This window comes from Balearica regulorum, chromosome 1, assembly GCF_011004875.1.
Source record: "Balearica regulorum gibbericeps isolate bBalReg1 chromosome 1, bBalReg1.pri, whole genome shotgun sequence".
Lineage (NCBI taxonomy): Eukaryota > Metazoa > Chordata > Aves > Gruiformes > Gruidae > Balearica > Balearica regulorum.
The window spans coordinates 61,097,909-61,124,563 of record NC_046184.1 but is presented as its reverse complement, the minus strand read 5'-3'; the positions used below and the strand labels follow the sequence as shown (position 1 = coordinate 61,124,563).

Here is a 26,655-nt window from a genome sequence, read left to right as displayed (position 1 = left end):
GCATCTTACCAGCTTGCTCTAGGTCTCAGAGTCACATTTAAGTACTTCCAAGTGATGATAAGATAGGAGAAAAAATGAAGTTTTACAATCAAGTGAAACATGCTTCTCTCTAATACATTCTTTTTCAGAGCATTCATGCTATTTGTGTGAACTTCTGAAGGGTGTAGGCTGACAGCTCTTACCACCAGCCAGAGGCAGGTGACATACAGATTTTTCCAATTCTGTTCTGGAAATATGTGAAATCGCTGTATGACATAGATGCAAGCCTATTACCTATGAAGATACACGCACTTATGTTATTGGTCTTCAAAAAGATAAAATGCTAGTTCACCAGTTTTAGCATGACCTATTCTTCCCAGAAAAATGTTTAGTTGAAATTTTACCTGAACCAGGCAGAATATTTATAACACCCTTGGGAAACCCAGCTTTAGCTGAGAGTTCGGCAAACTTCAAGGAAGTCAGAGGTGTGACCTAAGTAGAAACATTTAGATTAGGTCTCCTATTTTAATTAAATGTAATATGATATCTTTTACATTCAAGACATATTAATTTTGATACAATATTCATCTTCTTACAGTATTAACAAATTAAAAGTGATGGCTTCTTGTGGAAAAGAATTCCTTCTTGAAAATGAGAGTAGCAACAGAGCAGAATTGAAGACAATCAGTATCTTGTATCATCATGGCAATTTGTAACATTATACATGCACTTTAAAACATATGACAAGGTCAACCTAGGGGTGAAATCCACTAGATTGCCTGAATTAACTTGCCAACAAATAGGACCCGAGCCATCTGTACATTCCTTTTTGTTTGTACCTGAGCTGGCTTGAGAACAAGTGTGTTGCCTGCAGCCAAGCACGCTGCGCTCTTCCATGCAAGCATCATCAGTGGGTAATTCCAGGGGATTACGATTGCACAGACACTTGTAAAAAAAAAACAGGGAAAAACAGTGAAAGACTGTATTTTTGATGGCAGCTTTTTAAAGGCTTTTCTGCATGTCAAGGCTGTTACTAAGAAGAAAAAAGTGATACTTACCCTATTGGCTCTTTCTTGGTGAACGTTAGATTATGGTTTGGCCGGGCCTGGCTAATTGGAATTGTAGCACCCTAAAAGACAGAGAAAGGACAAATCTAGGTACTGTTTAATCATTTTTATTACAAATATATTTGCCATATAAGTATGTTTTGGAAAGCCACAGAGTAGGCTTCAAAATCAGAAGCATTTCTGCATCAGAGAAAGGGGTGGGGATGCTTCTACTGTATGATTCTCTACTATGGATACCATAGTCAACTCCTGATCTTCAGTTGGATGAAATAAAAGCGTAGATAACAAAAGCATGAAAGAACATAAAGTGAGGGTCAGATGGATAAAAAAAAAGCTGAATGATATTCTTGATTGGGGACCTTAAAAGGTACTTGAAGAAATGCTGTTGAACCTGTGCCACGTGCTGTGCCAGCCTTGGCACAGCAGCCTTGGTCAGAATGTAACATAGCACATGAGTCTCTGCACTTACCTGCATGATGACCACAGCGACATTCTGCTCCATGAATAATCAAGAGCTGACTAAGCATGCCTGTCCACTGTAACACCTCAATTGATTTCTGAGATATTTAGAGTCACATTCTAAATCCCTGTTCTCCAACTGGAAGCAGATTGTCCTTTTGTATTGCCAGGGAGACCCATTTTAGGTAAAATTCTAATTTTGCTTTATTTTTTGATTCCTTGACTAACACTGCTTTTTGGCACTGTCAGAACAAAAACAAAACCAAAAGTCTAGAGAAGCACTGCTGTTATTTCCTTTACATATTCACTTGCCTGAATCTTGTCACACCATCCAGCGAAGTATCTGAATGTTTGCACAGACATTCCAACATGAGTCTTCAAAGCTAAAGTGTAGACAGCTCCTGAGTCGATAGACTCTATTGTTGCTAACTCTTCTTGATGTTCTTCCATCAGGTCTGCAAGTCTTTAATAAAAACATTACAAATCCACATCAAAGAGAAGTGACAACTAACCATTGACAGCCTAAAATGATATTTGGTATGGCAAAGAACCATAATTAAAATTGCATTCTCACTGAATTTGGAGGTGGAGCACCGGAGCCACTGCTCACTAATATCAGTAAGAGCTTGAACAATTGCCTGTTAGAGTCTGCAAATGTCTTCACATTGGCTGTAGTAGACACTTGATGAAGACATGAACAGTGAAAACTTACCTGATATTGTTCAATTACAGTTTTGTAAATAAAATAATAAGTAAATTTGTACTCTTTTTCTGTTGTCCTACAAGGAGACAATTACAGAAAATCAGACCAGTAATTTGAAAGCAAATACACAATAACATAAGAAATGTCAAGTAATCAAAAGTACCAAGAAGGAGTACTCAGAGTCCTAGCTTAAGATTTGGGAAACCTACCTTCATAATGCTGTTTTGTATTTTTTTGAACTTGTACTAAAATACTTAAGTGTTAGATGCTTCAAAGGCACCCAGATGTCCAAAGACACAGCTCCTAATCTGTAATGCAAATTGAATTTTATATGCCTTGGTACATTTGAAAATCTGGCCCATGGTGTCCTTGGGCCTCAAGTTCTCCATCTGTTAGATTTATGAAGCAACACAATGAGGTGTGGTAAATATTATTGAGTTAATAGTAACTATCAGAGTGTCTCAAAAATGCATCTGCACAGACAGATACCTATACTTATGAGGAGCTCTTGTAATTTTAGCAGTCCCCTGCTCGGGCAGAAAGGTCCGTTTGCATGAACAAATTTTTACATTCAGGTCTTAGATCTCTCACATGTCAGTGAAACAGATGCATCAACATTTTTCTTAAGCTTCTGTCTGTGTTTTGGTAGTCAGACGTATAATCAACGCTCCCTTTGATTTTAAGAGCTCAACCAAGTCATTTTAGATCCTGTAAAGAGTATTCAAAACTTGCTGTGAAACCCATTTTCCCATTATGTAAATTCTGCCCATTTGAAGCATTTGCAGAGACATGGAAAAATGCTCTTTAATACTTGTTTTAACTGTATTTTGGAGACGCAGCTACAGGTCAGGGTATCAGCAGTAGTGTGTAAAAGAACAGACACGGCATGTCAGAGACAAAGGAGGAAGTTCCATTTAATGCATGCCTAATACCTTCTATTAATGATTCCTTAAGACAAAACAGCAGAGCTAGGAGCTTTAATGGCACAAACCTTCCCTCTGGTTCAGCACTCAAAAACCCTAGTTTGAACAGAGACCAGAGATGAAGAGGTCTTGTTTGAATTAAGGTGGACCAGAGGGATACTGCATTCATACTGGGGATGGTTTGCAACACGAACACTTTGGATAGCTATCCTAGAGAGCCAGTAGCCTAAGCAGAGAAGAGTTTAATCCAGGAATAATTCATGCAGTGTAGGGGAGTTACATTTTCAACATGCCTAACATAGTTATACTTGCAAATCTTTCAAGTGTAAAACAGAGCAGTAGTTCTAAGGCCTTAAAAGTTTCTCTTCAGGGCAGAGCTAACTTGGGCTGTCATGCACTCTATGTTCCTAACACAAATTAAACCCAAATTTGAACATACTTTGAATCTGTGCAGACTTGTGAAAAATGTGATTGACTGTATTTAATTTTAATATGAGTTCTGTGTCACTCACTTTCTGTTGTGATGATTACTCAACTTTTTTACAGTCCTGCAGGCCTTTTTTAAAGGCCTGGTCACATACTTTATGAGACAAGCAGAATTTTCAGTTTTACTTTCATTCTTTTTTCCTAAGATGCCTGCAATGTCTTGTAAAACATGTGACATTTTTTAATACTTCTTTATTTCTAATTACATCTACTCGGTCCATATGGATATGGTAAAAGAGGGGAGGGAAATTTACATCCAAGGCATTCAAGAAAGCAAAATTATAGCTATACTAATGTGATAACAAATGACCTGCTGCATACACTACAGTGGACACAGAGCCAAGTGCAGCATTACGTTTTCCCATGCTCCTCTTCCTTAGCTGCCAGAGCATAGACATGCAACGGATTCCCTACTCCTTACTGTCTGGTTAGGCTAAGCCCAGCCTTATGAGGACAGGATCATTTTTCTAGTTGCATATTCCAAACCTTTGAATCAGCTGGATCTTCAGTTTCCAAATCCTCACAGAAGTTGCACAGAGACCAGTGTGCAACAATAAAAGGAAGGGCAGTGACCTACCCCTGCACCCAAGCAAACTGCCAGACTGTCTTGCCATCCAAATACATAGCCTGCTACCATCCTGCAGCTGCTCACCATGTAACTCATCCTTCTTCTGCTGTCTCTTCTGGTGTCCAGGGCTAGCCTCCTGGCACAGCACAATAAAGGCTTAACACAGCAGCGGTTATGGACACGGTATTGAAGATTATCTTTTTTGAAGGTGAAAAAAATTCATTCTCTTCCCTATAGATAAATATCCAGTCTGCTCAGCACAAATGTCTTGCCCAGGACATCCGATAGTAATGTGGATAAGCCTGCAGACTACACCCTGCAGAAGAAAGGTGTTTGACACACAGGACCTACTTCTTCATGAGTTCCTTGGGGCAGGAAGTTTCAGCTCTATTCAAGATCCTAACTTCTTTAAAGCCAGCTGCTATGTCAAGCACAGTAACTAAGCTCTTCACCTGCTGAATAGGAACAGAATTTGGCTAGTACATCTCCTCTGTGCTGACGATTGATTTTCCATCATCACATTAGCTAAATGTGGCAATCAGGAATAGCTGTCTGCTTCTTCACTCATCTCTATTCTACTTAGTCATTTTTATGTCCTGGAAAAGAAAAAGCAGTGAAAACTCTTTATGAACCTCCCCAAAAGAGGCTTTCTTTATAGGGAAGCTCTGGAGCTTCTAGTCATCCCAAGTCTGGAAGACGGTGTTCTCTCTGCACTCGCTATAAGGCACCAGAAGCATCATGCTGCATATGGAGTCCATAGTTACTGGGCTTTTATTAGCTGCCTCCAGGACCACCCTCACAATACATAGCTAGCATCATCATCCTTCTAAGACCACTTCTTGCCCTTCAGGGATCAGAAACCACCACTAAAATACCATTCACTCAGCATAACCTATCTTCTGAAACAATAACACAGCCAAAAAAAAAAAAAGAACCATGCATTATCTGGGGTTGACACAATGAAACTGATACAAATAAGAAATACTGAGCTGGAAGTGTCTCAGATAAATGTGGGATTCAGTGTTTCCACACAGGACAATTCTTCCACAACAGACCATATCACATCTCCTAGAGGGGGTCTTTAGCCAGGTGAGAAGTATGTTGGGATATGATCCTGGAAAATTTAGCATCACTTAGAATGTATTTCAAAATTAATGGGAATGTGGCTGTATGTTTACTGTATGGAGCGCAGATGGAGGCAGGCTTAGCAAGGTCAGAAGTCTCTGCCTACCTACCGTAGGTAGACTCTGCCTGTAAACTTAGCTTTATTTATACAGAAGGATTTGGACTTTACAAGGGAATTTTCAATCCTTGCAATAAAAAGCATACAGATTAAATGAAGCTATCAAGTATTTAAAAGACGTTTACCTCAAATTCTTTGTTTCCATTCATAAATAATTTTAAAAAATGCTAGTAGTGAGAGACCACATAATTTTTCTCTGCTGAAGAAAGGTTAGTCAGCTAAGACTTGAGGCCGGTACACTTGAGTAAATTAGGGGATGAAAAGATGGCTAGTCTGGTTCCTCTGACAGTGGGATTACGAATATCCTTCATATTCAGAATATATATGCAACAATTCTTCAGAGGAACAAACCAATAAGATTTAAGAAAACAAAACAATAGGAGCTGCCTTTCACATACCTGTACATGAGTCGCCCTCTTTCCCTTGCATTCATTCTTCCCCATTCACCATTTTCAAATGCCTCCTTTGCTGCTGCCACTGCCTTGTCAACATCAGCCAATGAAGCAGAAGATACACTGGCTATTACCTGTCCGAAGGCACCATTGTGTTAGCTCAGACTAAATTGCTGGGATGCAGATTGTTACTCCTTCCACATAAACTTCCTGACTGGCTATAAGCAAATACTTGATATCCTCAACCCCAGCAGCTGACACGGGTGAGTCAGGCTGCAAAAAGTTCAGGAACAATTGAGGTGGCAGAATTTGGAGGCTTCTGCAGCGACTCTGATTCCTAGATCTATCTTCTTCTTGGCATCAAGGTGCATCGTCCTACCTGATTTAACTCTCTCTTTCCAGATGTAAAATCAATGTGATATTACAAAAGTTGGAAGTCTTTATATGTGATATGATGATCTAATATCCAAACATGCTAAAACGACTCCTGCATGTTCCATTTCTTAGGAATGGAGCTTCTGTTACCATAAGGCACCATATACACAGAGTCTTTTATGATGATTCTGTTCCAGAAATACACACATTGTAAATTCTAACACAGAATTGTTATGACTTTTATTCAATTCCATAATGAGTTTCAGGAAAAGTACCAGAGTCTGACTCATGATAATGAAATTTGTGGTATTGATTTCAGCAGAATTTCTTTACTCCAGAATGAAATGGCAATTGCATGGACATCAGAATCACTACTTTTACTTATAATTCATAGTTATGAATATATATCAACCAAGACTCAGTATTTCAAGACCAAAATGCAAAGCCATTTTTCTTACAGGCAATTTAAAGGGATGTTTTAAAGTTACGCTTGCCCTAAGACATCAGATTTGTAAAAAAAAATAAAATAAAAACTGAAGTTAATGACTGACAGGAAATACATATAATATCCTAAAAGAAATACTTCTTGAGCAACTAAAGCATAGCAATTTTTGTTTGCAAAGCTAAGCAAGAATGAAATCAAAGTAAAACATACGGCTGGGTATGGAAATTGACATAATAATTGAAGGGGAAGTAGGTTATTTTTACTGTGCAGCTTGACTATATGCAAAAACTGTAAAATATACAGACTGAGAAGTAAATTGAAAATTCAAATTATTTCTAGGGGTTGTTGAATGTGTACTGTATGGTTTTGAAACTGACAATATTCAGTTAGTGGTTTAGACTTTTTAATAGGCAAAGAAATTGAAATAAACTGCTAATGATCATATTTAGAAATTACTCACTGATCCATCCGTTGGATTTATAGTGTCATATGTTTTTCCATCATCAGCATTTATAAATTGGCCATTTATGAAACACTGGTATGGCATATTCACAGTCATGTTGTTCACATTTTTTGAAACCTAAAAATGAAATAAACAACAAATTAATTTAACAAGCTTCTGATATCTACAGCCAACATCCAGCCACATTTTACAATGTATATATGGCTGTTAGAAGCGGACAAAAGAGTAAAATGAAATGGAAATCATATTCTCCCTGAACACCAATGACCATACTCTAAGATAGTTAAGCTGATTTCTGTATTTTTTATCATTGGATCTCTATGTTCAAACCAATACTAAGCCCTGGTTAAGGCTGGTCCTAGTGGACTTCAATCAAATGCATAATACCCAAATTCAAGAAATCCTGACTTGCTTAATGACTTAAAAACCACACAATCCTCCTTTCACACAAAGTTTTTGAACAGACTTTTAGGAGAAAAGTCTAGCACTGTTTGCCTCAGGAAAGCAGAAGGTCTAGAACCATTCTAACTGAAGCATACTGGCAGAAGAGTGCAAGGGAGGTAGGAACATTTGCCCACGTGTGATCTACTCTACCGCATGTTCTTGATCTCCTGGTTTCTGGTACACTGTAAGTGACATTACATATATACCTCCATTTCAAAATGCAAATATATAAAAGCTGCAAAAAAAAAAAAAAAAAGCCACAAAGAGTTTTATGACCAAATACTTGTTTGCTTTTCCTACTGCATCAAGCAGTCTAATAAAATGCACTGTCTACCCTCTCCCAAAAAACAAGAAAGAATAAGCAATAAAGGCAAAATAAAAGGTCTTACATAATCAATGACTAACTCTTCTTCTTTGTCTTCTCCTCTGAATTTTCTGACAGCCATTTGAATAAAGTCTGCAAACTTAGTGGCCATATACACATCTTCATTCTGTAGTTGAAGTCCACTATATTTCTGTTTGATCTCTTCTAGCATTCTAAAGATTTTGAAGAAAGAATAAGTTTAATTACAAATGAAAGAATTATTCAGATAACTGAATCATTAGAAGGTCAAAAGGGGTCAAAACCAGGCACCAGTTTGTATGCATATGAATGTGTTTCTCTGACAACAGTGGCACAGAAGTTGTGCACTTTATGGAAATCTGTTGGTTTAATTGGGGGTGTGATGGAAAAGAAAATGTCAGTTCTGGAATACTTTTAGGTAAACTTTTGGAAATAAATGACAAATAGCATATATTGATTGATAAAACAGTTTATGGGACTACTCTAACCAATACATGGAGGACATTCAGAGCCCTATAAGACTGGTAAGTAATAAGGACAATAATCAGTTTGCTAAAAAAAAAAAAAAAACCACCTGAAATTCTGGTCTTATATTAAGGCCTGGGATAATTGAGTTGCAAAAAGAAGGTAGGTGAGGTGACCCAACACAGCATGAACTCTGCACTTGCAAGCATAGGCTCAATTCTTTCTGTGAAAGGCTCCTCTCTCCCTCTGGGAAGTTCTTTGCTCAGCTTCCCAGTCAGCCCCCTGGTCTTGAGATACCTGTTACTGCATGCAGACAGGTTTGAGCATCACCATGCTCCCCCATGTGGCTGATGTTCCTGAAGTTAAGAGGAATTTTCCTTCAATAGAAAGAGCAGGATTATGTCAACATCTCCTAATTTTGGGAGCAGAAGTGTATTACATTTTCAAAGGTAGGAAAGGGAACACTTAAATAGGGGGATTTTTTTTATCACTACTTGATCAACCCTGATTTAAACTCAGCATGACAACTTTGTTTCCCTTAACTTTGGCTACAAAATTTTGTTATTTTGAATATTTTTTACCTGACAACATGCATAGAGGATGCTCCAGATTTGAAGAAGTCTGTGGAATCCTCAATTACAGCAACATTGCTCAAAATTCCCTTCCAAATAGCCTAATAATACATTAAAAAAGTAATGACCTGATGTTAGTCAATAAATTCTTCAGCATAATTAGCTTATAAAAATATTTTGTCCATGATAATTTAACCTAATCAGCAAGAAACCTGAATGGTATAATGCTAATAATTTTCAGGCCCATTTTTTTCAAGATCTTTATCCTCCAAATAATAACTTCCCATTGTGTGATGGAATGCATCATCAGCAGAGGCAAGGACAGCCTGGAGCACTTTGACAGCATTTCTGGCACCTGGGCAGAGCTAAGAAGTAGCTTAAGCTGCATGCATGACATGGACACTTCTGCTAACATGAATAGTGAAATAACTGGTATTGTAATATTTCAATTAATTATAATTAGGTTTCAGAGTTAGCAGGTAGTGTCATGACCCGAAGAGTTTATATTTCTTTTAGCTATTGTCTCAGTCAGTCAATAGCTCCAGGCAGCTTTTAGGTTGTTGGCAAGCAGGTTTAAGGTAATCTTGAAGAAGCAATTTAAACTATTAGTGCACCAAGCTGCCTGACCTGTGCCAAAAATTATTGACCCTGTAGCAGAGTTAGCAGAAGGGAAGACATCTGTGATTCACTTGCTCTGGCACAAAACTTTAAGGACAAATGTGGCTTTCAGCTAAGCCCCTGACACTCACTACAGAGGGACGGATTACATGAGAGGGCAGCAAAGCGCCTCTCTGCCTATGAGAGCTTTCTGCTCCAGCTGCCCCACTGCTGCATCCCTCTGCCACCTAGCCCCTTGTGTGCGGCAGAAGAGTGACAGTGCACATGGGTACAAGGAGAAAATGGCTGCTTTTTTTCTTTCAGACTGCTGTTCTAAGGCTCCCTGGAGCTCGTCCAACAGGACCACTCTGAGTACATCCTAGTGAGCAACACCACAGTGAAGAAAGAATTTCAGAACTGTCCAGGTCTGTCAGTGTTGAAAACCTCAGTGTTGTGAGGCAGAGGTTAATTTGTTTTTCCTGACTCCCACCTTCATCATTCATAAATGTTTACCATAACTGATCCTGCAATCACTGTCTTTGTATCACTTGTATCTGAAAGAAAACTTTCTAAAGTGACATGTAAGTACTCCAGTGAATTCCCAATTCCACCTGAATTAATTTTAATAACTAAAGATTCAACCCCGTACTCTCTGAGTACATTTTATCAATTGCATGGCTAAATAAAAGATATGCTTTGCCTATAATGAGAAGTATGTAATGCTTTTGTCTGGAGTAATATCCTACTAAAACAGTTTTTTTTAATTACCCTAATATCTTCTGCCATCTTTTTCTCCTCTTCTGTAAGTTCCAGGGCAGTTGTTTCATCAGCAGAGAAGTATTTAGATGCAGGGATCATTTTTCCGTCCTCAAACTGTAGATTTCTCACTAGTACCTGAAAAATGAGAGGATATGATTTTACATTATGTGGGAGGCAATATATCCTCGTGTGAAGAGTTTTTAGGCATTAATATGGTTATTGAAATAAATGGCTTGCAGGAAAGCTGCTCTGATGCAGGTAATTCAACACAGGCCACTGCTACCTGTCTTTCAGATTCTCTCCTAGTGTTGGTATATTTTAGTCCATATTGGAAATGAATATGAATTGCGTGAAAACCAAAACATGAATGTCTTCTCTATAGGATGGTAGAGGATTGATAAACTTCAGGCGAATTAGCTGACTGTCATTAGCGGCTGGGTTTGCATAGCCTGACAATTCCACATTACTTCCACTTCTTGCTACAGTTATCCCATCCATGCTCATGTTTACCAGGGTGAACACTTACCATCTTCCCATCGTTACCAAAAATGACTAGACCATTCTTGGTTATAAGTCCAGGTCTTGATGCACCTTTTATTGCCAGCTCTTGTCCAGCAGGCACTGAAGCATCAAGTAATGATGACCCATAAAAAGTAACCACCTAAAAATAAATGGAATTAAAAGTGCACAGATTCTAAACATGCTCTAAAATTCTAACAATGAAATTATATTGTTTGAAGCTTTAATATAAAATAAAATATAAGTACCTACACATGGAAAACATGTTACAACATTATAGCTGTGTCTTACAACCCAGGTCTTGTAAAACTTTGCAAGCTGCCTAACCCTGCAAAGGTGCTTAGCCGTAACAACGTGCCTGCTGGAACGAGTGCAGAAAGGGAGGCACCTTTTGTCAGTGCATGCCCAAAGTGAGAGACCAGCAGAAGCCTGACTGTGACTGGTGGGGAGTCCTGCTCTGCACCCAGGCTGGCAATGCTGAACACTGCCTCTCTCTTGGGCTCTTCTGTTCTTTCTGGGCTCTCAAATCAGCAACAGTTCCTGAACACTAGGGCAGAATCAAGCTTTTTGGAGCAGCCTACTAGCAGATGGCTAATAGTGAAGTAAGAAAATCTGGACATCACACCCAGGAAAGATAATGTGATTTTTAAAGTATTTTATGCAAGTACAACGTGGATCAAATGTATAGTACTTAATAATAGTAATTAATACATTGAAAGGAAGTAGTTGATTTTGGATAAAATGAGATATATTTATTTCTGCAAATGATCTAGGCCCAAATCTCTTTAAAATAAAACTTCCTTTGTTATTTCAGTGGCTCACAGTGTTTCATTTTGCTCTTAATACTGTGATGTTGCCTACTGTACAGCATGGGTCGCATTATACTGTAATGCATGCCTGCTTCCCAAAATGACTGGCACAGTCTGGATCTACCCTTCTTATTGCTTTGTACCATGCCCAATTTTTTTTTCCAGATATTACTCGTATCTTTCTTTGAATTAAATGGATCTATTGTTTGAAAAAAAAAAACAACCCCAACTTTACTGTGTTCTGTACATTTGTTTAGGTGCCTGTTCTAGATATATACAAAACATATAGTCACCAAATGAGAGCTACTACAATGTAACTCTCACTTGTATTCACTTGTATGGAGGCACCTTCAGTTTTATAATAAAAAAGCTCAAAAAGAGGGTAAAGAAAAGACAAAAATTCTTCTGGTTTTCAGAGCATACCTGGCCATCTATTGTTGCCCATGCTCCAGGCACTTTATCATGCCCTCGAATCCAGTTGTGCAAAGCTGATGCAGGTTGGTCCCAGGAGATCTAGGAAATCAAGACATGCCAGCTAATTCTTCTCTGTTTAGTTATAAATCAAGTTAGTAATCTTTTCCTATATAAGTATTACAAATTGTCCCTCCTTCTCTTTCGACCGTTCATTTATTTAAGAGCATAGAAAGGGTCTGGTCTAAAAGGAAGATCAGTGATCTCCGGGTGGCTAATCATCAAAGACCTATCAAATGGGATGCTCTTAGCACTTCTGTGTTCTGTACAGCCTGTATCTTTTCACAGATTCTCCTTCTAACACTAATATAATGAAAATATAACTCTTTCTACTAGGTATTCATTCTGAAATAATTAATATTATGATTAACAAATATAATAAACACAGTATAAATATAAATAAGTATATGCTGGGGTATTACCTTTTGCTGAAAGTGATTTATTAGCAATAAATAGATCCTAAGTTCTTTAATAAATCTACAAGCTTTCATTAAAATACTTTCTAATAATTTACTAACCCTTTATAAATTGTTTCACAAATGGAATCCCTATTACAACTTGCAATTCCTGCAAGACTTTTAGGAAAAAGGAAATAACATTTTGTTAAGAATGTCATGTATATTTAATGTGTAACACCAGCAAAAAGAAATTCCTTTATCTTTGCAGTATTGTGAGTACATGTACAAAATGAATTAAAGAAAATACCAGAATAGCTATTAAATAACACAGTTCAGGTACCCAGCATCATTCTTAGTTTAAGCACAAAGAATATTTAGAAGCAAGTTACAAGCCGATGAGAATAGTTTTACAGCAAGGAGATTCAGCTAGTTCACTCCAGGGAAGCTCCTTATATTTTATATTAAAGGGATGAACAAAAATATCCTTATGCAAAACAATTTGTTTCTAAGGTAAGTCAGGAATGGAAATATGATAAAAAGTATCACCTGCGACATTTCAGGTGGAAAAGACTACATTTACCATGGACAAGTGACTGAAATTGTTGGAATAATTTTTACTTTTTCTTTTTTAACTTTTGCATGGGTCTAGAAAAGGAAAATAGGGTATTACAGGTAGCATTCACTACCATTTTATGGTGGCCTTCCCAACCACAAAGAAGATCCAGCTAATGCAGTGGAGGTGTTTACATAATACAGTTCTTACATGGGTGTTTAAATTCTTTTTTTCTCTGTTGTTTATGTGACCTATTTTTTTTTTCCTGATGCCAACTGGAAAGGTGCCAACCCTTGCTTTTTCTAACATCAAATCTATTTCTGGTAGAGAATTTAGTAAACAAGGAGAGCTATCTCCATTCAATGCTGTATCTAAAAGTATGGCAACATATTAAGAATCCACTGAAGGTGCAGCTGCCATCTAGCTATGTGTAGATGATCCCAAGTAGGACATCAAGTTTCTAAATATATGCAACTGCTGAAAGGAAGTAGGAACTTAACGCTCCTATTACATGCATCCTTGGAGTTATCCTAGGAATAAAAGGTGGGGAAATGACTGAGTTAAAATTCATGTTAACTTGATATCACTGCTATTGTAATCTGAGTTAATAACAACTTTTCTAGTGATATGCACAAACCACAATGTTATTTAACACTACCTCTGCGTTTTCCTTTTTCTGGATCCCTTCATATGTTGCCCCTTCTTTAGGCTGAGGTATACGAGGGGCCTTACCATCAGCAATTAGATGTACAGCTTCCACCTAAGTGAAAAAAAAAACCAAACAGATTTAATGTTAGCTTGGTTCACTTTTTTCCCTCAGTCATACTTGTGAATGACAGCAAAAGACTTTCTGCCACAAGGGAAACTGGTTTCTTTTTAAAACCTAGGATTTCTAAAATCTAGGGGACCAATGCTGCACTGATTAACATATATATATGCTTAAACCTCTTCGACAAAGAAATAGCCTCAGAAATTTGATGGGAGTACCTAGTCACCAAACACAGAGCAGCTACCTAAATGCTGCAAGACCGAAATGTGGCTCTGTATGACTGCACTCAACTCTCTCCTTTTTCCTTTCTGCAAAAAGCTATTTCTCTGCATTTAAGTGGAGAGAGAAAAAATTTCTCTAACGATCCTTGCAGAGTATTTTTTATGCATTTTCTTTTCTTCATTTTAAAATAAAACAAAAAAGGACAAGCATACAGTAGCCAAAGCTAATCCACCAGGGCTCTGAGTTTAAAACATCATCCCACTTTTTTTTTCAGTCTCCTCCCTAACTTTTTATTCTCTCTGAGCCAGTAAAAAATTTCACCTTGTAAAAACATTCAAGAAATCTGTGGAAAGAGCTACATTCCAGACAAATACGACTTCTTGCCTTCTGTGGAAACAAGATATGGTCTGCCTGCAGAGCATTTGTTACTCTGTCAGCAACAAATATTCTGAGGTCACCTCCTCAGCTGTCGTGAAGCAGTACAGCTCCACTGAAGTCTAGGATTCAGCTGAGCACCACAAGTTCTGTCTTTCCAAATGTATGCATCTTGTCTATATTTCCTTTACTTTCAAACTCCAACAGATGCTTTTCTTTTTCTCTTAAAATGCTGATATTTAGTACAGCTACACATACCATAGCCTTTACTCCTTCTGGGAAGAGAAACTGGTTATACAGGTCATCCACAGTATCGTTTTGGCCAACATCACATTCTCGCTGCAGAAGTATTGGTCCAGTGTCCAAACCATCATCAGCCCAAAAAATAGTAAATCCTGCTTTCTTATCTCCTTGAATTAAAGTCCTGGACATAAAAAAAACCCAACCAAACAACCTTACAGTAAATACAGACAGTATGAAAGTAGTCAGGGATATCAACCCATCTGTTACACATTAGTTTGCTTTAGGTAGATAGAAGAGACAATCCTAACCGTCTTTAACACTAGTTTCACTGCGCATTTCTTAGTCAGAAACCCAGGTTTGATACTGCTGATGTGTGGTTTCCACAAAGTGGCATCAGAAATGCTGCAACTGAATCCAGGGCGCCTATCAAACAGTTCATTGTGATAATTATTTTTAAAGTGTTCATTGTGATAATTATTTTTAAAGCATTATTAGTGGTGAGACACACAGAGCAAAAGGTGTGCAATAGTTATGATGTAATTTGAAAGATGGAAGCATCTACACAGCATATTATCTGAATAATTCATAGTTTACTGTAACTAGCTAAGCCTCACAACTTATCTGTAGGTCAGCAAGGGCAGTACAGTTGTCCCACTGCTGAAAAAGAGCTAAACTCAGAGTGGAAAATGATGGCTATGCAACTGTTTAAGGAAAAGTTTTTAAGGGAATTTACATCCAGCCAGATTCTCAGCTGCAGTGAATGAACATAGATAGCACTGCTTACAATAGGCCTGTGTCGATCTGTATCAACTCAGGCTCCGACTCTGAATCTGAAGGGAACTTCAGCCACTTAGATTTCCAGTTCTCTTTTGGAGCTGTAAGTGCCTCAGAATGATGTATAATCAAACAGAAGTGTGTTTAAGGGAGCAGCCAGAAATGGAGAGATATACATCTTTCCTACAGGCTTTTAACCATTTCTCTGCATGCAAACACCAATGCCATTTTCTGTAAGGTATATCACATGTAAGTATTCCCTTGGCAGTCCATGTTGTAACAGGATCGTCGGAGATCTGGCTTATACACATGAAAAATCACTATCAATTGTAAGCACTGAAAACTACATTAAAAGGAGTAAAGCACACATTTGTGCAGAAGAAGGGACAAACTCTAAAGACAACTGGGGAAGTTGGCAGGTTCACAGAAGTGACAGCTTGGCTAGCCCATATTGTATCTTTCCCACATTTAAGCAGCATCTCTTCTGTTTTATATTATGTGCAAATCCAAAAAGAGCACCCTGGTGAGAAATGCATGTCCTCTGCATGGCTGCAGAAGAAAAAGGTACCATGGGCAAATGTCCCTAATGTTGAATAGGTGACAGGATGAGAACTACTGCGTGCCCCCTCCTCTGCCCACCAGCTCCTTCCACAGACAGCTGATTAGAAAGTGGCAGCAGCTAGAAGAGGCTGTAAAGGATGAAGCGAGGAACCCTCAGAGGCCCAACATCCTTGTTTGTGTCTGGTGCCCCTTTAGCCATGCCTAATTCCCACAGGCTTTCTCAGTCATACTGTGGGGGAGAAGGGTCTGATCAGCACCAGGGCTGTAGCCACAACAGATGAAAGAAGTTGCATGCAAGAGGTGTGAGGGTGAAACATGAGAATGGTCAGCCAAGGCCAAATCAAGGCCAAATCTTAGCTTAGTTTAAAGGTCTTAGGACAACAGCCTTTACCTGAGAAGGGCAGGAGCAGGTGCTTACAGAAGGAACGTGCAAAATAGGGCAAGACTCGGTGATACACCATTGGAATACATTCTCATTTCTGCAAACCTTCACCTCAGAAACTCCCTGAAAGAGAGTTGGTATCTATGCCTTCCTGTGGAATATATCTTGATGAACTTTTCCTCTGTGAAAACACTCTTCTGGAGTTCTCTAGATGTGCAGTTCCACAGTTTAATAACAGACTGCATGGAGTAAAAGTACCTCCTTTTTTAGTCAAATCCTATTACCTGATCTCTTTGCTGACTGCCCCCTAACTTTTGATTAAGAATGACCAATCATTCCTTATTCACCTTCCCATGTCTTTCATGGCTTAATATACTGCTGGTACATTTCCTTCCCAATAACTTCTTTTCCAGTCTGAAGACTCCTAGATTTCTCTCCCATCATGTGGAAACTGTTCTATACATTTCACCATCTTTCTTAGCCTTTTCTGAAGCATTTCTAGCTCCTTCATGTCCTAACTGAGATGCAGACAGTATTTAAGATCTTCCCATGGTCTCTTTTCTGAGTAACAACAACTAACTAAATCTTATTGCTGCTTACATATAGTTAGGTTTTTTCCCCTTATGTACATTATCTTATAATTTTTAAACTTTGAATTTGACCACTCATTTTCTTAATCTCACTTTCACATTATCACATTTACCCATTTGTGTAAAAACTGTATTCTTTATTACAGATTGAAATCAGAGTGACTGGTCTACAGTTTCCTGGCTTTTCCTCCGAGCTCATTTAAAACTGATATTGCTCTTCCTGTTTTCCAGTCTCCTGCACCCACACAATCTGAAGGAACAGTAACCTGCAAAACCTTTGCTTGAAAGTCACCTGGTCCTGAGCAGAGATTCTTATTCATTCATCAGTTTATCTAAAATCTCTTCCATTCACAGTTCAGCTCAAGAGAATTGTTCTGACTTATTCTACACAAAGAAGGGCTGTGTGGTAGTAACATCTTAAGCTCCCCCATCCTGAATTCCAATACAGATTTCCTACTATGGTGTTCTCTTTGATAAACATCTTTTTTATATCGAACACCTAGATCACCCTATCTATCTCCTACCTTGAATGCATTTGAGAAAATGGTTATTATTCAATTTTATGCTGTTAAAAGCTAGTTCTTTACTTCTTTTCCGGATTGCTTTACTCTTATTTTACATCTAATTTGCCAGAGTTTATGCTCTTTTTTTTATTTTACTCTCTTGGACACAACTGCCAATTTTTGAAGGATTTCCTTATGTCTCTAATAGTCTACTTTACTCCTCTGTTTACGTACTTCAGCTTAGCATTTTTTCCATTAAGGATATAAAAAAAAACCCAACAAAATATGCCTTTACATTGAAGCTACAACACTGTGTCTTTAGATAATTATCATACTGCCTGTAAGATTCTTTTAAAATTCTTTCTTTATATTTACACAATTTCTTATTGAATTTAAACACAGTGATAATGGCATTTCCGCTGTTACAGGAATGCTAGATCTGAGTCTACTATGGTCATTATTGCAGTGTAGTTCTTTCACAGTAACATTTTGAATCTAGCCATGCATTGCTTAGGAAGACAGTAAGATAAGGTTTCATTCTTGTGGATTCTCTTCCCCCTTCCCTCTTCCCTTCCCTTCCCTTCCCTTCCCTTCCCTTCCCTTCCCTTCCCTTATTTCCCTTCTGTGAAATCTTAGGCTCTGCCTCAGGCCCTGTCGTGACACTGATCTAGTGTTTGTAGGTGACGAGCTAGGAGGGCAGTGTTCTGCCTGTGAAAATTACAGATTGTTGATTTGCCTGTGTAAATTATATGAATGTACAGATCATATCACTGATCTTCCCAGAACAGCTGCACTTGCATTGGAAAGCATAATGAATCTTAGGTATGAAGTGCAGTTCATGAACCAAATACTCAGCTGCTTCAGAGAAGTTCCTTCAGGGCAATTGCAAAGTCAACAGAACTGTGCTAGCATTTACATGAGTAATGGGTACAGACCAACATCCTAACATGACATACGTATAGTTTTGATGAACAAAACTCACCAGTTGATTGCAGAAGCTCCTCGGTGGCGTGGTAGGATGGATGGATGGTAAATAATTGAACCATGTTTTGGGCAGCCAATAACATCCATAGGGATGAACTGTGTACAGAACGGAAGGACATTTAGCTCTGCTCCAACTGATTTGTAGGCTGCAACTACCTCCTGGATAGGTTTGCCTTTAGCTCTCCATCTGGGGAACTTAAAAACAGGAGTGCCGTCCTTCTCCGCTGCCAGTGCTGAGGGGCAAAAACAATTTTCTTTTTAAATTCACATTTTGTGTTAAAAATTCAAACTTGAAATCAGAAACATATTGCATGGCAACTCAAGTAGATCATCAGGTGTATGATTACAGAGTGCCCTTTGTACTGTCTTGTATGTTGTTTAAAAACCTTTGTGCTGCGATATATTTTATTCATTCTGTCTTTGATTCTCATTCCTACAGCTTATGTCATTCTTAACTTTAAGTTCACTCTTGTGACTTAGCTAATAAGTACCAGTGAAAGCAGAAAAGAATGATGAATGCTATTGACTATTTAACAGTCACACTTCATTTCCTGTCCGGTCATTACTTTTGACTGCAACAGGTTTGTTTTAGCAGAAGTTAATTTTCCACATCAGCAATCTGTATGTGAATATGACTATGTACAACTAAGATTCACTCAAGTCAGCAGCATTTTGCCATGTGGCGCAAATAATTACAGATGCTAGAGGCCTTCAATAATTTCTTCAAAATTCTTTTTACTGATGCCTTCTGGATATGCTTCCATTTATCTGTGAGACACACAGCTCAAAAATAGGCTACACCCCAAAATAGGCTCAAAGGTGAGAAAAAACTGCAGTAATTGCAGAGAGAATTTTTAGATGTTTGATAAATTCTATTGCACAACTGCTTAATAACTCATCACAGAGAGCCAAACTCTACATCTGTTGAGTTATATGTGTAATAGGGAAAACAAGAAGAGGTATGGAAAATTCACCTAATTTAATTTATATTTCTAACCACATTTTTGTACCTTCTCTTTTTCACTTCTGAAACTGGATCTTAAGTTCGACATGAAGTATCTTTAGCTTATTAACCTAGGTCTTAAGTAAATACTTACTTAAATAGCATTCCATAGACATTAGTGTGTACGGCAATTGCTTTTAGAAATAAAAATTGCAGCTGTCTGAGGATACAGAAACATTAGCAAATTTCATTTGAGATTTAAGCTGTTTGAGTCAGCTGGAAGTAAAAAGCAACAAAGTATTTAGTGTTTTTTTTTTCACTAGACAGCAATAAACTAATTCTAAGGTTTAGTTAAAATAAATATATGATTGAAATCAGTGGAAGATTTGCTTAGTTACAACTCCTAGTGTAACAACTGTACAAAGATATATAATGTAACCAAATGTTATGGTATGCTTCCAGAGCTGGATAGTCGAACTGTCTTTTTCTAAACTAATAGTTTCCTCCTCTAATTCTTCCAAAGTGTGATTAAATCTTTTAATGAGGTGGACTTACAGAATATAATAAACTTGAGAACTATAGGTTAGTTTGGGAGTGCGTATCCCAGGTAAGCAAAATTTTGTTTGATTCATCCCTCATAAGAGTTCTGTAAAAACATGTCAGGACCTGACAAAAAAAAAAACCAAAAAAACCCAAAGTCTTAAGACTGCTTATGGAATGTAGTTTTAATTTCTGATTATCCATAAAGGTATATCCCATTCTGGCACTTCTATTTGCTAATCATATTAACTCGCTATTTTTCTGCTACCAAAAAAAAAAAAAAAAAAAATTACAATTCAGATGATTCCAAAGTAGCTTCTTTGTTACACTGAGTTCTGCTGTATGAGTACAATTCTGAATATATGTCAGGCAGCAACTCTTTCTTTAGGAAGTCTAGAAAATCCTTATGCATCTTGGCAATGGGAAAAGGGAGAGCAAAGCTTCCTCTACCCTTTTCAATGGGATTTCCATAGTTCAGGTGGAAGAGAAATAGGGTCTGCAGGTACACTGATGCATGCGAGCTTGTCAGAAAGGGCAGAAAGCCAGGGACAAACTGCTTTGGCTTCACGCCTTGAGTGTCCCAGACAGCACAGTGAAAGAGTGTCCCAGACAGCACAGTGAAACAGGTGACAGACATTTATGCTTGAGTACAGGCTCAGCAGCTATTTGCTTTAAGATAGAGATCTAGTTCAAGATGATTACCTCTAGGATGTACATTAATTTATTTATTTTTTTTAATATCATAATGTATGGCCCTGTATGGTTAGAAACAACATTTAAATACTAACTAACAAGGTTAAACCAGTTCTGGGACTTGTGTTTGTTAAAGCATAGTTCTTGTGCTGAGTCCAGTGTAACAAAGGCAATATATGCAAATCATTCCCATATAGATATCACCTTCTCACGAAAAGGCAAGTTTGTTCTGTATGCCCATAATTTTAACATTTGGATTAAGGTTACACTTACCCAAAGGATCGGCTTGTCCATTCTTGTCAGGCACCGTGAATACTCCTACGACTTTATGGCCCTCTTTTCTCAGCTTGTTATAAACTTCTTGTCCAAAAATACTTTGACCTATAAGGGCTAGCTTTAGCTTCTGTTGATAAGCCTGGTAAAAAGAATTAAAACAAGTCATGTTCCAGGATGCAAAGAAAAGATGATTTTGCTTACATTTCTCTCTTGCTCCTTCTTGATCAATGTTAATTTCACTTTAAAATGGAATAGTCTTTTTACCCCAATCATCTTCCAAGGAATAATAATTTTTTTTGTGATAAATGACAGGCAATGTACAAACGTACAATGTACAATTCGGAGAGTACACACTTAACATAAAAGTATCATCTGATACTGTCACTGATGTTTATATTGCTTTCCCAGTATTTTCATTAGACAGACCCCACTGCTTGTTACAAGATGCGTAACAGGCTGCATGATTCTATTTATAGTCAGAACTAATATGATAATAAATGAAAATACATTTTTTGGCACGGACACATAAAAAACACTTTTTCTAGGCATAACTTAGGTACCTGGAACATGCCCTGTAATTAAATGGTGGCATATTATTTGTGGTTAATATGTACAGGCTAAAAAAGACAAGCTTGCATTGTTCCTGTCAAGTTAATCATCATCCATTTGATTTTCCTACAAGGAAACACTGCAAGGTTCCTTTGTTTTAACTGCCATTGTCTTCTGTGTTTGCATCCCAGTACACTGGACACATGCTATTAAGCTTCTCCAGACTGAGTAGGTACCAATAAGTGCCACAACATTTATTTTTAGGATAGTTAGAATGTACTGCTACGTTATTTGAGTGTTTGCACCCTGAGAAAACTACTGATTCCTTCAGAGTCCCTTTAGATTTAAGGGACGTTTGTGCTCCTCTCCCACCCTACCTCCAGATCCTCACCTCTAATGCCTCCTTTATCCCAGAACTGGTATTCCTGTAGCTGCCAGAACTTGATTAGGATACTGAGGTAGGGAGGCACCGACCTGACAAAATGCAGCTTACTCTTAACTGGATCTATTCACTAATCTAGTTCATTGCACCGCCACAAGTCCTAACGCAGGTCCAGCAGGGGAGCAGGAATGAGCATGCAGGCACTGGCAGAAGGGTGGAACTGTCCCTATAAGCAATGCCTTTGCATTTTTCATCAGCTTCTGGAAAGTGAAAACTGGAAATCTTCAAAAAACAAATGGACTACCAGACCTGGTCATGAAGGAAAGGTCCAGACAGAATAAACAGAAAACTTACCTTCCCCAAAGCTGAATCTAGTAGAAACCATTCCTAGACTCAAACCATTAAAGATCCCTCCTGTTAGGAGGACTGAGTGAAAGGTTGAAAATAAATCCACATATTCCCCACTTTTATTCTTAACTTCATCTTTCACAACTGGACTTTGACTTCCATTTTTTTCGAATGACCCACCAGATGCCATAAGCTCAGAATGATAAAGAGGAATCAAAGCACTGTTTGCATATCTTAACCACTGGCATTTGTTCTGTATGTTACCACTTGTGTTTTTCTCCTCCCTCCTCTTTTCCCTTTCTTATGGTGGCATATGACAAATTCAACGACAAACAGAAATGTCCTGAAAAACTGGTTACTCAAAACCACAATCCATTGCATTCCAATTCATTTCACAGCTGAAATATTACAGATGTATTCTGCTGTTTTCAAATTACATTTTAGTGGTGCAGCTAGCCTCAGAAAAGGGACTTTTGAAATGCTAGGTTCCATTAGATGAATACTGAAGTGTGCTTTTTACTTTTTATATAAAACAATAAGAAATAACTATTTGTCCACAGACAATATTTTCCCTCTGAATGAAACTGTGTAGTAAAACTGTCCCTGTGTTACACCATTAGTCAGCACTAGTGCAACTGCAGTAGTAACAAGTAGTAAGATGCAAAGGTGGACATAACTCAGGCTCTTGCAAAATCAGATCGTTGTAGTTGGCTGGTAAAAAAGCCTATGAAGATGGTGATGATAATGTTCCTAACCAACGCTGCACTGTTGGCAGTAATGCCTAAAATACGACCACTATTTTGTTCTTAATAAAGACAAGGCCTTGTTCTGCATTACAATGAGCACAACTTGCCCTGGCGATCTTTGTCTAGCAAGGCCCAATGGGTGCAGGTAGATCTCATTAACAATGGTTTATGACTGATACCTTTGCTTTTACAGCAGAAATGTTGCTGCATTATAAAAAGTAACTATCAGATTTTCCTAATCACTTAATTATTTTAACTAGAGCAGGCAACCTGGAGAAACAGTAACCTGTTGGATCACTGAACATGTTTGGCATGGTATGAAATCCTCTGATTTCTGTACAGTGCTAATTTACAGTGGTAGCCCAACCAGTACATTGAAGAAACATTAAAGATAATCCAGATGAGAGTTACTTATTCTACTTTCATCCTTTTGTTAACATCTCTCAGTAAGAACACAAGACTGGAAGGGATCTCCTTAGCTAACAAATCTAGTCCCCTGCCATCACAAGCAATCATGTCATATGATTGCTTTTGCAAATTTATCCGACCTGCATTTTAAAGTACTTTTACTCACTGCTGTACTCAGTTGCTTTTCTGATACTTGGCCAATCTTGTAATTTCCAGTCCAAATTTATTACCATTTTAAGAGCTACTTTTTCTCCACTTATTCACAAAGTGTTAATAACATATGAATCCTCTATTCCTAAACTTAACTTCTAGTTCATGTTTCCCTGTCAATAAATCTGATTCTCATATTACATAGAACTGCATACCAGTTTCAGTTCCAAACCATGAGCTGCTGTAACTCAACATAGTTTCAGGAAAGCTGCATGTGCTTAATTTGTACTAGAACTGAATCAACAAACGATGAGAAGTAAACAGAGAACACAGACTCCAAATGAGCAAAAAAATAAACCTGGCAAAATTGAGAAGATTGCAGACTGGCTTAGCCCCATTGCTTCATTGTAGTGCACAAAAAGATTAGCCTGGCAGCAAATCAGCTCTGCTGTCTCACACTTACAGAAAGTTACTCACACAGAGACTGATCTCAATTGCAAGATGGATCTGGTAATTGTGCTATGACCAGTGATTCTTGTGTTACTTCTCCAATGAATGGTAGATGTATACTGCATTGTGATTTTTATTAACATCTGGCTTAGACGTGGCAATTTGCTTGTAGAGTGTTAACCCATACACTGTCACCAGCAGAAAGCAGGAGCCAAACCCACAAGTCAGCCACACACAGAATTTCTACTGAATAAAAAAAGAAGAAAAGAAATCCCATATGTGGAAGGGCTTGCATGATCAGACCACAACTTCAATCCTTTTTTGTCTTATTTGAAAAATGGCAGTTGAGCAACTGCACGAGATCTTATAGCCACTGTGTATCTTATTTTGGAAATTCTCCTCCAGCATTTTTACCTAAGATGAGTTAGACCTGGGAAAGTGGGAAATCCTTTTAGAAGAATTTAATGTGGACATTACAACCAATTAAAATGGAAAATTCTGTGAGATTTCACAGAAATGAGAAACAGTTTGGTGTTTTTTCTTATAGAAATGGCACACTTTGGCCAGCATACCATCACTAGTGTTCATCAAGAAGCTGTAGAAAGGAACCTCATTAAAAAACAGTGAAAAACCCTTGTGGTTGGAAAACATGCTAGGTGGACACTGGATCATTATCACTAACACATACAAAGATTAAACTTTGTATTGTTTCTGTCAGTGATATTAAGAGGCTATATTAGATTTCTTTTGCAGTTGCCTGGCTGACTATAGACATACAACAGTCATTAATAGATGCATGGGAAGGTTAATGGTCATGTAGTATCAGAGTGGATTTTTTGTTGTACTTTTGTAAGATTACCCAGTTCCTAGTTATGGCAAACAAAGCAGCTCGGGTGGCTTAGAGAGATCTGGCTTTTCTTTTATTACTTTAGTAATCATAGGATAATGTAGTTGTTACAACACTGCTACCAAAAAGATAAGAATTTAGAAGTCAGTGTTCACTCTACTGTAATTCTGTTGTTTTCACTGCCTGAACTTTTAAGTTCTTCTTTAACTTTCTATTTTGCTTATATTATAACACAGATTAATATTAATTCTGTTTCACTGACTCAAGTGCTCCCAATTTGGATGGAGGAAATAAGATCAAGATAAGGAGCATAAACCTGAGAACTACTGTACAAGCAGTCTTACGTTAAATGCTCAACTTGTCTGAAAGCCCACTTTTTTTCACTGCCTCAATATGGAAGTGCAGCTTTACATTTAACTTCCCTATTTAAAAATTCTGGTTATATCATCTGTTGATACAGTATGGGAATTTATTTTACAATGGCTCATTGAAAGATATACAGTATTTTAATGTTTGCTTCCATTCTGGTTATTTTTTTCCTCCAAGCCACCTAACCAAAAATAAAACTAAAAAATAGAATTAAGTACTGCATAGAGAAGCAGCCTAACAAATGCTGGAAACTATCTCATCAAGTTCTAGTTCCTAAAAATGGAAGACAAGTCCAAGAGCTACATTTTCTTCTCTCAGAAGAGTCTAATATTACAAAATCTATCCGTAGGAGAATATTTATTTCATAGATAAAAATAATTTTCTGTTACTGCCTCTTTTGTATGTGTGTCTAACATTCAATTGGTTATAATCTTCTAATCAAATTTCTTGAAGGTGAACATTTAGTCACTGCTACTCTGGTTATGAAGCTTACTATCAAAAGGATTACAATATTTTATTTATTCTGTATAAGAATTCAGTGAGGCTAGTAAATAGTTTAATGTGTTACATCTTTTTTTAAAAATTAATGTAGAATTCTGCCTCCTTTGAAAAGCAGTACTGCAACTTTATTTCTATTGAGGGTTCCCCTACATGTGCTAAATTCCAGTGCCTCCAAAGAGAAACCCACCGTAGAGCCTCCCCTCCCATCTACACATCTATGGGCAATGTGTTCTCATCAGTCATTCATTCTCATTTTTTGGCACTGCTGACTGCATTTCCAAAAAGCTTGTGTTAAATCTCTTTATTCTAACCCCTTCCGTGTGGATACCGTAGTAGAACTGCTGTTCTTACGCTAAACCAAGCAGTCAAACATGAAACAAAGAACAGTCTTTAGGAAAGAAAAAAATCTTCTCCCAGCCTCATTCAGCTTGCCAGACCTACACATCTGGACAATTTGGATTGGGCAAGGCTTTCGGGAGCAGTTACTTGCAGGAGTTCTGCAGTCTGTATATTTAACAGGACATAAAGAATAGGTTGGAACAAATGGGCAGAGCTGTAAAAAACTAAACCATGGGGTGCAGAAGAATTTAGGCCATCAACTCCAACCCTGAACAACCCACCAGCCCAGAGCTAGGAAGGTCACAAACTAAACAACTCCTCCTAGGCCAAAGCGTGGGGCTTCTCTCCAGCACCGGGAACGGACGTGGTTCTTCCCGAGAACCTTCAGCTTCTCACAGGGCAAATCCAGCGTGAGGGAGGCAGCGAACAGCCACGCTCACTTTGTTCTCGACACACCATTACTGGAGATGATCGCAGCATCGCTGGTGCCTGTTCCCTGCAGCTTCCAGGCACATCCCTGCAAGATGCAGCGCCCAGATGATGGCCGCGATCCCGCTCGCAGACTTAGCCGGGCAAGATGCTGCTTCTGCACCCAAACCAAGCCCTCTCCCCAGCCCTCCTGACCTTCCCGTGCCCGTACGCTCTTTACTAAAACCCCGGCAGAGACAACACGCATCA

The 26,655-nt window shown here is 38.1% G+C and overlaps 1 protein-coding gene across 1 annotated transcript in view; it reads right to left on the bottom strand.

The window, feature by feature from the left end:
* ALDH1L2 (aldehyde dehydrogenase 1 family member L2) overlaps nucleotides 1–26,655 on the bottom strand; it is a 34,873-nt gene that overhangs the window by 7,871 nt on the left and 347 nt on the right. Inside the window, 15 exon segments of the mRNA XM_075754268.1 lie at nucleotides 384–471; nucleotides 819–924; nucleotides 1,038–1,108; nucleotides 1,818–1,968; nucleotides 5,827–5,954; nucleotides 7,101–7,220; nucleotides 7,937–8,084; nucleotides 8,937–9,028; nucleotides 10,293–10,418; nucleotides 10,810–10,944; nucleotides 12,035–12,124; nucleotides 13,692–13,793; nucleotides 14,658–14,823; nucleotides 18,435–18,669; nucleotides 20,886–21,027. Of these exon segments, the coding sequence (XP_075610383.1) occupies nucleotides 384–471; nucleotides 819–924; nucleotides 1,038–1,108; nucleotides 1,818–1,968; nucleotides 5,827–5,954; nucleotides 7,101–7,220; nucleotides 7,937–8,084; nucleotides 8,937–9,028; nucleotides 10,293–10,418; nucleotides 10,810–10,944; nucleotides 12,035–12,124; nucleotides 13,692–13,793; nucleotides 14,658–14,823; nucleotides 18,435–18,669; nucleotides 20,886–21,027 (1,900 nt within the window).